The 14,138-nt window shown below is 37.3% G+C and overlaps 1 protein-coding gene across 1 annotated transcript in view; it reads right to left on the reverse strand.

Moving 5' to 3' along the window:
• Positions 1-7,620, reverse strand: part of sorcs3b (sortilin related VPS10 domain containing receptor 3b) — a 70,063-nt gene extending 62,443 nt beyond the window's left edge. The window contains exon 1 of the mRNA XM_016566426.1: positions 6,653-7,620. Coding sequence (XP_016421912.1) covers positions 6,653-7,207 — 555 coding nt within the window. The 5' untranslated portion in view covers positions 7,208-7,620. The remainder of the gene's footprint in view (positions 1-6,652) is intronic.
• Positions 7,621-14,138: the final 6,518 nt, after the last annotated feature.

Below are 14,138 nucleotides of genomic sequence, written 5' to 3' on the forward strand. Positions count from 1 at the left end.
TGGCCATTTTTCTAGTTCTACATTTTTTCTTTCTTTTCTTTTCTGGATGTTATTGGGATTTTGGTTGTACAATAAACTGCACCTGAGATTTCATACATTTTGCATGGCCTGCTACAGACATAAAGGGCTATAGAAAGACCAAGGACATTTTTAATGCATTCAATATAGTGATGAGCTTTAGCCAGTTTAGTTTTCCCACCTTGGTATTGGTAAAATGTATTACTGTTCAACCTTTTAATTCAAAGGAGCAATATTTACTGATGCACAAAAAACTCAGACTGAAAAATAATCAGACTGAATTGGCACAAAGTGTTGTATTGCAGTTCCCTTTACAGAAGTGACAGTCAGAAATTTGAACTTGACTGAACTTACCATCTCTACCACATTTGTGAGTTTCAGCAAATATTTGAGTGATGGAGCTTTGTAAATGTGCACATATAGCAGAATAACCTGAAAACAAGATCAGGAATATAAAAAGAAGTCCAATTATTTAGGTTTAAGGATGACTTCAAGGAACCACTACTAGATTTGTACATGTAATCCTCTAATATAAGATTGCTAAACTTTACAACAACATTTTTTTACAATGACAAGAGAAAGAATTTTTTAATTCCAGATATTTATAATCCTCGGCTGTGGAAATGCTGAGAGTAGTGCTGTTTGTTTCACTTTCCCTCCACTTTGTACATAAATCCCTGTGCTGAGCAAATGACAAATTATTTCAGTTTCAAACTTTTATTGGTACTGGATATTCTTATACTTTGAGAATGGCTGTGTCATAAATCATATGATTTTAAAATGATTAGTTAGTGGCACAATACATGAATCTGTAAAACATGGAGTTTAACAAAATATATTCACATCGCTCTGGTAGATTCTAATAATGATTATGAGATTTCAGGGTTTGAGAGAATAAATCCTGAGGTTATGCAAGCAGCTCTGCACGTTAAGTGACAAATTATAGAAGACAGAATGTGCATAGATTCACTTGAACATATAATTCTTAAGAGTAATGCAGGTAAACAGATATAACTTGCTGTCCATAACAGAGGGACTGAAGCTCTTAAATGCCCCTCTACACTACTTTAGTAAGTTTTAGGAAGTCGGTTATTGTATAGCTAATATCAGAAGTACAGGTTGATGTCACACGAGGTAACTACTCTACTTTAGATTACATGAACTTCAAAGAACTTCATTTTTGTATTAAAGCATAGTTTGCTGAAACTTTTTACATCTTTCATCATCTTTGCACGAATTACAGAAAAAGGAAGAAAGGAACTAAAAAGACATGATTAATATACACTACTGTTCAAACGTCTGGGGTCAGTAATATTTTCTTTTAAAAAATTAATACTTTTATTCAGCAAGGATGCATTAAATTGATCAAAAGTGACAGTAAAGTTATAATGTTACAAAAGATTTCTATGTCATTCTAATAAATGTTGTTCCTTTGAAGTTTCTATTCATCAAAGAATCCTGAAAAAAATTCTTTCACAGTTTCTTCAAAAGTATTGTGCATGTTTCTTGACCACCAAGTCAGCATATTAAAATGATTTCAAAAGGATCATGTGACACTCAAGACTGGAGTAATTTAAAGGGGTCATATGATGTTGCTAAAAAGAACATTATTTTGTTCTGTCTTTTTTACGTGCTGCGTTGCAATCGCACCGCGTAAACATAAAACCATGTCTGCATTTGTGATCGGAGAAATGACAAACAACAAGCGCTACTCACTGCTCAAAACTCGCGTTTGAATCGTCAGTGTCAAATCCTTTAAATATGAAAAACATACTTACAGACTGTGAGTCAGAACAGCCGGCATTGTAGTCTACTCTACCAGGATCAGGAAACAGTCCTTTAAAAGATACTAGAAAAGTTCTTTTAAATTATATCAATATTACCAGTTTTAGCATTTACATATATAATATTTTTATCCTTTTTGTCTATAGGTGGGTACCAGTTAGTTAACCTTTGATTTATTTGCTCCATCGTAATGTTCTCCATATTTTTTAAACTGTAAAAAAAAACATTTTAAGATGCATACTCTTTGAATAAAACTCACTTTCTTTCAGGAAACTTTTATAAAAAGTGACTTGCTGCAAAACTAAAACACTGGCATCCTCTCAAACCACCCTAATATCGAAAAGTCCTTTAAAACTAACCAGGCTTGATGTGTCCCCGAGTCAGAGTGTTTACTGCTACAGGCTCAGCCACTCTGCTGCCCCGAGATAGAGAGGATGCGCACACATACACACACAAATGAACATACACTTGCTCACACACACACACACACACACAACCACTTTGGCTGTCACTCCAGAGTGAAACTGTTGGAGGATGTGTAGACATTTGGATGGACAGCCAAACTCTTCAAGGACATCCCTCATGCTCTCCGCAGGCCATGAATACCCACACGAACACATGCACGCACACACCCTTGAAAGTTTCACAAGAACGCACGCACAAGCCCTCACTTGGACGTAGTTGACTGCCATCTTCCTGTAGGGCATCAGCAGAGCATCAACATGAAACTCCAGCGCAACAGACAGGCAAACGGAATAAACCCTGTGCAACCTATGATTGTACAGCCATAATCTGCGATTCTCTCACAGCAGGTCGGAGAGTTTTTTAGAACGCTAAAATCACTGCTCGATCACAATCAAACTCCTGTGGAGCGACTTCCCCTGGAGATGTGCTTCCTTAGCCACATTTGCATAAGATCTGTTTTGTCTAGACAACAAAACACACAAACCCCACCTTCACAATGATTTCTTGCTCTGCGGGGGCTCCTCTCAGAGAAAATGTCATCGTGGACTTTGGAGGGCAAACTATGGATCAGGACCCAAGGGCAAGCGTAGCAGGGGCCGCAAAATGATTCTCTTGCATTTCCATCATCTTTATGGATTTTCATTGATTGTTTTTACAATTGAGAAAGCGGCCAAACAGCCTCTCCATTGCTGTGAATCAAAAGTGAAAGCTTTCAGCTTTCAGTGACATTAGGCCTAAGAGAGTACGCTTTCAGCAGAACACACAGTTTCTTGCTCTCTCTTGCACACACACTCACACTCACTCTGCTTCAGGAAAACTGCTACGGATCAATTTGGTCGTTAAAGCCACTAACATCACAATATAGCAAATGCTTCAAACATGCAAACGTTACTCTAGTTGAAAGCCGTACAGCATGAGCCAAACAAGTATCATCATAAAATGTAAATTGTAGCTGTGTTCCAATTGGTAGAGTCTCTATATAATGTTCGCTTTACTTATCTACAGTTGAAGTTCACTTAACTTGACAAAATGCATTAATTCAAAACACCCTGCAACGTCATCACAAATAAACAAAACTTTAGTCACTCATACTAGATCCATGTGTATTTATATAAATGTGAATGTATTATTTATTTAATTAATATAAATTGTCATATTTTAAAGTATTAAAAAGAGTCTGTTGCGTTGTCTAATATGAAAACTTGACAATGTAATTTAGTTATATTAAAACTGAAATAAATCCATTCCATCATATACACTGTAATCAAAGCAACTACATATTTTACAGTTTACGAAACCTTTTGAGTCTCAAATACTAAGAAATATAATTTTCTTGAAACTATAACTACACTGTCAGACCAACAGTTAACACAGTTATCTGAACGAGGAATTTCATATTGATGAAATGTTATGGGTTTGTGAGCTCCCAGCATGCATTGCAGCATGAATAAATTATGCGGTTACATAAGAATATTGTTTTGCTGTTTGCTGATTTTATTTAAGAGTTTTGTTGTGATGTAAAGAGCTTACATTTTTACATTTCTGGATTGTCACCATTCTTGGGGTTTGTGTGTCAAGAGTTGAGGCCTACAGTATGTACAACCATTAAAAACTATATCCTGGGTATGCTTTTAACATTTTAAGTGTCCTATAAGACTATATATATGGCTATTAAAAATGTATTGTGTTACTAATTTTTAAAAAAATAGCTAAAGAAGAAATCTGTTGTACTGACAAATTTAATGGCTAAATGAGGTATTTTGCATTAATTGAACAAACACATTCAAACTTACAAAAAGTAATATTATGTAGTACAATTATTAAGACAATAGTTCATTAGTCAGATTAAACAACTCAATTAATATGGATTACGATGACTTTTTAACCTTTATGGAAGTTTTGATTACATAGACTTTTATTAAAGGCACCTCTAAATATTTGTGTTGTGTGTGTGTGGATTGACATTATGACAGAATTTTCATTTTTAGGTGATCTATCCCTTTAAGATGGTGTAATAACCTGTAAAGTCCACTTCTCGGGGCACTTACAATCGAATGGAACACCTTGTCTCTAATTCTTCCGTGATGTCATCACACACACATGCATGGCTGCAACACGCTCTCTATGACACCTTTGAGTATAGCTGTATCCTACTCTACAGGTATCTGTCCATCTGCTCTCACCTTCTGGAGCAAACAAGGGTATTTAACACAGGCTGCACTATAATAACAGTAAAAATTAGCAGCACCATTATTGCCTATGCGTCTTAGTGCGTAAATAGCACTTGTATGTGTGCGTGCCAGTGATTGAGCGAGGTACAACAAAGGTGCGAAAGGCCAGACATTAGCTTTATCACTTGTGTGGTAATAAGACAGAGTGTCTACAGGAAGCAACAGGAAATGTTTCACATTTGATGAAAACTGGCATGACAGAGGGCTTCATTTGTTGCTTGCCGCTGAGAGGCTACCGGTGTCATCTCTTCTCATGCTAACATCATTTCCTAAACGGATCTTTAGAAAATACCATATGGGCCTCATTTTTCATTTAACGTCATGATTGTGTGTGATGCTTTTTTTATATATTATTGAACGCTATTCTTTAAACAATTTGGTGCTGTGTTATGTATAGCAGTGTCAAATGTGTCAAATCAATACAGCGAATGTCTGTGTGCAATGCAATAAATGTGTGTATGTCAAGGCGAGATAGAGACAGAAAGAGTTTGCGTGGATGCTATCTGTTCTCTGACGTTCAGTTTGCATCTGTGGCATCGCAAAACATCACTCATGCGGTTTGGTGAAAGATACTCTGATGGCATCAGCAGCACTGCAGAAACACGCACGCACACATAAATTCTGCAGGTATTACCCTGCCAATCTAAAAGTCTGCTGACAGAGTCGGTCATTTATATTTCAGATGAGGCACGGAAATTGTGAAGGAAAAGGAATGAGTTTGGGTTACAAAAAATAGGTGTCATTCACACTCAAAACACAGCAGCATATGGAGAAATACAAACAGAGCACCCTGGGTGCTAGAGATGTAGATATCTAGCAGATGCAGCAAGTAGATTATTGATGAACGAAACTGATTGTTTATAAAGAAAAGTGGTGCAGGCAGATAATTGACAGTCATATTAAAGTGATATCAATTAATTCTTCTGAACTGTGCACTGAGCCATACTCTTTTTGGCAGGTTCCCTAATGAAGTATGCATCAAACCACAGGTGATGAGACGAAAGCTGTGTCCGAAATCCTGTACGTACTTAATATGCAATGGATTCGAACAAACTGCATCTCATTGACATTGTCTTTCGACATATGATTCACTGACAACAACTGCAAAATAATGCATTCAATATTTAGCCACAAGAAAGGACTTTCTGACCAAAAGCTATTCTCAATTCAAAAGCTCACAATTCTGAACCATTTTTTTCTACTTCTCTCAGCTACCGTGGCCTTATGGGACAGAAAAGTGTGCACTAGCTGCACACTTCATTATCTCAGCAGATGCAGTAGGTCATCCGGGTATTGCTTGCCTACAATTTCATAAATACTACATATTTTGACATCCTACTCTTTTTGCATAGTCTGTGGTAAGGAAGCACAAATATAAGTACACATATTCAGATATGAGGGCAACTACTATGAGACACTAGAAACAAGAATTCTTGTATGAAATGTGTTGCTCATAAAATACATACAAATAAAGGAACAGTAACAAATCTCCATACAAAATCTTTCATACAATATTTACATATAAATCTTCAAATCTGCCATATAAATAAAGAGTTAAAGAGAAATTTCAGAGAAAGTTGAGTATGAGCACAATCGTGACAATAAAAATGAAAGACTATTATGCTCACACATACTTTGAAATCATCAGAATAACAGAAATAATTGTATGGGTGTTATGAGAACTGGTGGCTTTCAATAATCAATATAATCCTTTCTGGAAAGTACACTTTCATTAAAGAAACGTTAATATTAAGAGGAGGCAGGTTGATTTTTCTTTTCATTTATGGATAATGTTCTCACTGCCTAATTTGTGGTCTGTCAAATGCTTGAGCAAGGAAATTGTGCGCTTTTTTACCTATGCTTTGGATGGTACGCTTTGGTTTCAGAGTCTCTGTTCATAAACACAACAGAGACTTTTTTGTTTTTGCTATAAAGAAACAAAAAAGGTGACGCACGCGTGCGCGTGCTGGTTTTGCAGCTGCCGCGCACCAGTCCTGCATGTGAACTACTCCAGAATATCAAAGCCATCACAATACAAAACTACAGACAAGATAACCCACTTGTTCCATTTTAACTTTACAAGTGTATATAAGTAACAATTAGCAAAGTATGGCTCTTTCAAGTGAACTACGTTGGCTAAAGTTTACACTCACGCTGCTGTTGTGTCCGGACCACAGCACCATGGCCTGATTATGAGCCGAATCTCCGGACAGCGCAAAGGTGGACGTGATCAGGTGTGGCTCATTCTGCCTCGGGCTCTTCCCGGTACCGTCAACTCCTCCGGTACGCCTGAACTCGAACCGAGAAACGGCCGCGCTGTCAGGCGGAAACACACTGCGCTTTTCTCTCCTGTTCACTTGGGTTTCCTCGGTTGGATAAACTTTTCCGTCTTTTTCTTCAGCTGGGCTCGTCCGTTCCGCTCTGGATATGTGCGCGTTCTGCAGTTTCTCTCTCCAGGACACGAAAGAAGACTTTTTGAGCGCTTCGGGGGAAAGTTGAGCTCCATCAAGTCTCCATTTCCAGTTTTTATCACGGCTGATAAAAGCTGTTGGCTTCGCGTGCGCTTCATTCCGGCGTATTGGTGCGAAGCTCGAGGTGCAAGTGATATCTGAGCGCGCTGGGAGCGGCACGAGAGCGCAGACAAAAAACAGCGTCCAGCACGACTCGAACCCCAAGACATCCTTCATCTTCATCATCCTCCCTCTCATTTTTACCTTTTAGACCCTACCAAGTCCACGTTAGTTCCCTTAAAATCCCAACATAAACACCCAAAATAACTTTTCGCCACGGTACGGGACGTTGGGGGGATACCTGTATAACGGTGAATGTGTCTGATGTGCGGGTTCGGTGGGTTCTGAGCGAGGTGTAGTTACCGGAGGGGTGGAGCCGCTGAGTGACACGCTCTCACTCACTCACTCCGGCTTGGATCGAGCTCGGGAGCAGAGTGTGTGACAGGTGCGCGCGCGGGGTATAGCGATGGCCCCGAGGGTATCCGCAAGCAGAGACATCTGGAGCAGTCGAGACTGCATCTTTTCATATTAATATGTAAGCAGGAAAACAAATAAGCTCCTCTGCCGTCACATCAGTGAGAGACAGATTTTAAATACAGAAACAAAATGATAACCACTGATAAGTCTTAATTTTAAGAAATTAATTTAACAGTGACTGAGGCTCCTTAAATAAACTTTTATCATTTACTCTACCTGTTGTCCTTCTAAACATATTGACACATATATCGTAAAGAATCTGTATGCATTGCTTTTCCATATACTGGCAGTGCATTGTGACCACATCTGTCTCCAAAAATCAACAAAAATGCCATAAAAGCACTGCAGAATGTGGTTATGAAAATTTAGATTGTTATTCCCTTATACTCTAGCTATCTAATTTCACTATCAATTCTGCAGATTCAAACTGGTGAGTTGCTTTGAAAACACATGATAAGAAATGGTATTCGGCGTAAATGGTGTCAAAGATAGCAAGGTAGATTGACATGGAATCTTTTACATCTAAATTCGGATGCGAATGAGATTTCAGAGCTTCAGTGGAGGGAGGGGAAGGAGGGAATTTTTAACACCTTACAGTTTAGTTTGTTCCTTACACAAAGCTATAGAAGTTTAGAAGATTTCGGGTGTCTCAATCAGCTCACAATCAACATTTACACAATGTACCAAAATATAAACAGTTTGCTATTTTAAATCAAAATTTCTTTGCTTAATATGTTTGCTTAGATTGTCAGGTTTTCTTCAGTCTCTTAAACTGACAGAAATGATGAACAAAGAAGATCTTACAAAGAATATTCAACATGATACCAGAAAGATATTGGCGCTGCATGGTGTGTTATACCGCAATATTGTTCATAAATACCAGAGATGTTTTAATGTGTGACTGCATAATTGTGTTGCAGGAAATTGAGTCATCTGTGTCCCAATTTTAAAGTTTATCAAGGCACTTGCTAGTGCCCAAATTCATTTCTATAATAGATTGATTGACGACATAAGGATCTAAGAAGCAGAATGAGTCACATCAGAATCTATAAGTAGTGTGGAGTAGTTTTATGGAGTTTTTGGTCATTATGAAAACTCTTGGAGTATGGAAAAAATTCTTCAAAAATTCTCTTTTTGTGTTTCACTGAATAAATAACACCATACAGGTTTGTACGGAAGCCAGTTTTTGCCTCAGATTAGAAAATAAAGATATGTTTAAAATAAGAATTAAAGTCACATTGTGAGAAATAAATTTGCAGTTGTGCGCCATAATGTCACAACTGTGATAAATAAGGTCGCTATTGTGAGACCTTATTTGTTTCATCAGTGAAAGAGTCTGGCTTCCGTACACTGTAAGAAAAAAAGGTAAATAAATAAAAACGGTACTGGTAATTTTCTGCCAGGACATTATCTGTTAAGTTTACAGACATTTCCATTACCCTAAAACTCAAACACAATGCAATGTGCATTTCAAAATACAGTTAAAACACCCGTGAAAAATCAATACAGAAAATTCCTCCATCTTAACACAGTACACAGGCCCTATTTTTATATTTTAGTGTACGTTCGGATGACATAGAGTAAGTAAATAATGACAGAATTTTCATTTTCCATGAGCTATTCCTTCCATTTCAAAGTTAAAACCTGAAAATAAGAGGTTTAGTATTGAACCGTTGCAAGACATAATAAACAGTCATTTATATATAAGTTAAAAGCATCTAAATTCTCTGTATAAACATCCTAATCATCTCTGTAGTGAACTGCAATTTGGAAAAGAAAAAAAAGGAAAGCAAGCATAAAGAAGATTTGCATTTATGATTAATTTAAAACAACCTGTCGATTGCATGATTAGAGAGAGAAACAGACATTAAGAGAGAGAGGGCAAGAGATGTCTTTCCTCTCCTTTGGGAAGGAAGTGGCGTGTGCTTGAAGCAGGAGGGGGCAAGGAAAACTCTTTATGCAGCAGAGTTAAAATATGCACAATTACAACTGGCTCTGTATGAACTGGAACACTTTCACACAAGGACACACATAAAAACATGCATGTTCAGCCTGACATGAGGAAGGTCAGAAATATCTGGTCTCCTTTTTTTTGCCACGATTAAGGTGATCTGGAAATTACCCTAGCTCTGTCCATCACAGAAAACCCAGAGGATTTACGTAAGCGCCATAGATATCTTTATTTTCCAGCACTCTCAGCTGAACTCTAACCCTTGCTAACAGCTAGAATGATTTATTGAACTGTGTCACAGTCACTGTCTTAACTCATCAGCTGACCTACCTGTTAAGTTGACCTGATTTAATTTATTAGAACAGTCAAGTTGAATAAACACTTCACGCAATAAGTGTGCAATGCTTAAAGGGAAAGTTCACCCTAACCAAAAATGAAAATACTGTCATCATTTACTCACCCTCATGTCGTTCCAAATCATTCGTTTATGCATTTCTTTCTTCTGCTAAACACAAAAGAAGATATTTTGAAGAATGTTGGAAACTAACAGTTGTGGTTGCATTAGACAAAAGGGAGTCAATGGGAATTGAAATTGGCTATCATCATGCTTAAAAATATCTTCTTTTGTGTTCAGCAGAACAAAGAAATGCATAAAGGTTTGGAACGACATGAGGGTGAGTAAATTATTTCATTTTTGGGTGCACTATCCCTTTAAGGTAATAGCACATCTGTCTATCCATCCACCCATCCAAGCTTAAAGCTTTTCACACTTGTGAAGAGGAATGGGACTACAGTATATATTAATGATAATTTATCTGTGTTTATATGTATGTGAGTTTTCAAAATGATTTCCAACCTGTTTCACCATCTGAATACGACCGCGTACCTCTCAACAAAGACAACCTTTTAAATGCACTAAAGGTGTGTCATTTTACATGAGTAATTGCAGCATCAGCTTTTTCAATGGGATTCCTTCCCCTTGTTGCGTCCATAAATCATTTGTTTGTGTTTTGAAAGGAAGCTTTTTCCTGGCGGAATGCCTGGTGTAGTCGCAATGTGAAGGTGACTGACGGGAATGGTTTGCATGTATCGGATAATTGGCATTTCACTAATCACTTATTGCTGTGTCAATGCTTTGTCAGATTTTCTGACAGTTTCAAGGGTAATAAATCAATAACCTCTTCCTCTGTGACATTTTTACTTTAGGGCAGACTCTGTCAGGATTTCCCTATGATTCCAGCCTTGAATAATTCACCAGTTGGCTGGCAGCAATGGTATGACTTAAAAAAAAAATATATATATATACATGCGGCTCATGACTCTTATCCACTCACATCCCCCAGTATATCACGCTTCTGTCATACTCAAACACAAACAGACAGTCTTCTCTGCATTTTACGATATACTGCTGCAAAATATAGACTCTTAATGTCACGTTCTTCAGACTGACGTATGTTCATGCACATTCAAACACATGCATGTGCGAAGACTCGCAGCCTCCAGGCAGTGTCCCATTTGTAATGTTCTCAGTCCATGCAGGAGCTTGTTAGCTCTGACACTCCGGTATGAGATCTGACAGACACTGAAATGGCCTCCTCCTGCACATACACACACTTACGCAGACATGTGGAAGAGAGTGCTGCAGAGCTTTTATCACTGCAGTTGCCATTGTGTGTAGTGGAAAACACACACGCACACACACACACACAAACACACAAGCGCACATTCATTGGTCCTAGTGGATGGGTTTCTATGTTGCGCAGAAACAGTCAACTGAGAGAAAGAGAGAAATTCAGAAACTGACATAATGAAGCAGCTACACTCACACTGGTTGGATTTATTTTTTTTTAAAAATGAACAAAGGAAGGGGAGAGGAGAGCAATGAAATTCCTGACTGTCCTAAAACTGAATAATCCATATTAGATTCATTGTTTTTACGAAGACAATGTTCTTTTGTTCATTACGGTTCATTATCTGTGCAGTGTTTTTTCTCTTCATTATGGCTCATTATCTGGGCAATGCTCACAGTCAGAACAAATCTCTGGATTTCAAAGACAATCTCAAACTACTGACGTGATGCATTTTTAAACTGCAGAACCTGGATTTTTGTTGGTAAACACATGGGCACGAGTCTCCAACAAGGTCAGCGAAGGTCTACCCTGATCAACAAAAGCCTTTGTTGTTGCAGAACTGAAAATAGCGTGTCTGGCAACATTATAGACTGAACTTTTAAAAGCATTTTCTCTTGGCTGTTATGGTAGGGCTCAAGTGAAAGTCTGAAGCTTAAAGTGTTAGTTCACCCACCTGTCATTATTTACTCGCCCTCATGTCATTCCAGCCATATGACTTTTTTCTTCTGTGCTACACGAATGGAGTTTTGACACATTTCCATGATATTTCTCATTAAATCATGTGCTATATTTCAAGTCTTCTGAAGCCATTGATGAACGGACAGAAATGAACAACATGATTTGCATAGTTTGACGTCAGTGATGCTCACGTGTTTTTTAACCAGTTGTTGTGTGACAAGTTTTAATATGCTGTGAGAGATTTTTCAGTGAATAATGATTTAAATAATAAATCAAAAAGCCATTCACAAAGCTTCAGAAGATGAGTCAGTTTGAACATGCTCCCTAACACCTTGCATTTTTCTGATCTACAAAAGAAAGAAATGCATTTTGGTTTGGAATTACATGAGGGTGAGTGAATGATGATTGAATTTTTATTTTTGGGTGAACTATTCCTTTAACTATTCCGGAATCATTCATTCATGTAAAAGCATTTCTGACCAATGTATAAGGTCACAAAGCAGTAGTGAAAACAGGAGACACAAAGCAAATCACTGCAAAAGATATTTTGGAACAGCTGTGATGTGTAAAAGTAAAACTGTTTTGAAACAACATGAATGAATGATGACAAATTGTTCATTTTTGGTAAACTATCCTATTAAAGTGCTTTACCTAGACATAAATGGGAAGAGAAACAATTGAGAAGTGTTCTATGAGAGTCCATCAGATAGTGAAGTTGGAGGTTTTGTAAACAATTTTGCTCTTCTAAAACCAAAACATCAAAAAAAACAAAAAATTCACAATCGAGCGCATGAAGATGTTTTGAATAGCAGCCAAGTACAAATTACTCAAACAATGTGATAAATTTCATTCAGATGTTTCCCCAGTGGTTAGAGGTCAGGTCACCAAGCTAACGATGCTGCATTTACACATTGTTTTGATTGCCTTATCGACCCATCGTAATGGCAATTATGTGATTAATGAATAAATGTCTATTTTATTACGCAACAAAATTATAGTCTACAGGATTAGGAATAAGAGTAACTCATTGGTACCTCTTACAATAAATCTCCCGTTAAACTCGCTTAATATGAAAACAGTGACACACATCTTAAGGGCAATAAACACAATCAGTCTGAGACCAAACTATCAGTTACAATTACGCTGGCAAATTAACTATTAATGAACAATGAAGACCACTGCACACAAGACGTGGTTTGTCTTTAATGGGGTTTTGGAATCATTCTCTCTGTGTTTTAATGTTGACTCTCTTTCTCTCTCTCGCTCCTTTCCTTCGCTCTCCAATTACCGCTGCAGCTTCGCCATTCAAAATCTTAATCAGAGAGCAGCCTATTCATTTATATACGGGCATCCATGCATATTAGCAATACAAACACATGCAGACACACAAATATTCACAGGTCTTTATGGCTCTGCCGAGTGCATTTGTTTATTGCCACTGGAAAGCAAACACCATCTGTTAATGAACAAACTCTCTGACCCACTTAGTTTCATTCACTCTGTCTTAGCCTTATTCATGCACATGCTCCAGACAGACAGAGGTTCATAAGTGTGTCATTTGAGACAGAAAAATAATACTATTCTTCAGATACACAGAATAAACTGAATCAGTTTGTACCTTCTAATGTTTTTCCAAGGCACAGCATGAATCAATACTATCAGATTGACTTTGGCTCTTTGGGAAAACAAATCAATAAATAAGTTGTTTTCTATATGAGTACCTTAATAGACATAAATCAAAAGAAGAACCTATGAGATGTGCAATGGATTAAAAGAGAGTGCGAGAGAGAGAAAGAGAGAGTGATGTCTGCCTCTCCGTTATTGAAAGGCTAAAACAATATGTGTAAGAACCATACGTCTATATTCACACCATAACCATACATTCAAATAATGACAAGCAGACTAAAAGGGGGTTTATGAGATGCATTGTGCCTCAGGTTATATTGTATTTACTCAACAGTGTTGGGTAGGGTGACTATACATCCTCTTTTTCCCTGATATGTCCTGATCGAGATTTCTAAATTGCCTAAAATGTCCAGGTTATGGTTTTGTTTGTTTTCATACTTGCTGAAGGTAATGACTAAATAGTTAAAAAAAACAAAAAGGTAATTAAGATAAGCTGGAAGATACGTTTACACTACAAGATACATGGCAGGATATTTCAGATGAATATTTTCTATATTTTTTTATAAAATATTAAAAATAGTTTGCTGTACTTTGATATAATATTTATTACAAAAAAAACTCCAAAGAAGTTAAAAAAAATCTATGTTGGCAGTTGATGTGTGTGTTAATGAGGAGAGAAAGTGAGTGGTTAAAAATGAACCAATTGCCAGGTGCATACTGTCAAACACAACCACATCTAAAAAAACCTATTCATATGACTCTGCAG

The sequence above is a fragment of the Sinocyclocheilus rhinocerous genome, unplaced genomic scaffold (assembly GCF_001515625.1).
Source record: "Sinocyclocheilus rhinocerous isolate Xijiao unplaced genomic scaffold, SAMN03320098_v1.1 scaffold392, whole genome shotgun sequence".
Classification (NCBI taxonomy): domain Eukaryota; kingdom Metazoa; phylum Chordata; class Actinopteri; order Cypriniformes; family Cyprinidae; genus Sinocyclocheilus; species Sinocyclocheilus rhinocerous.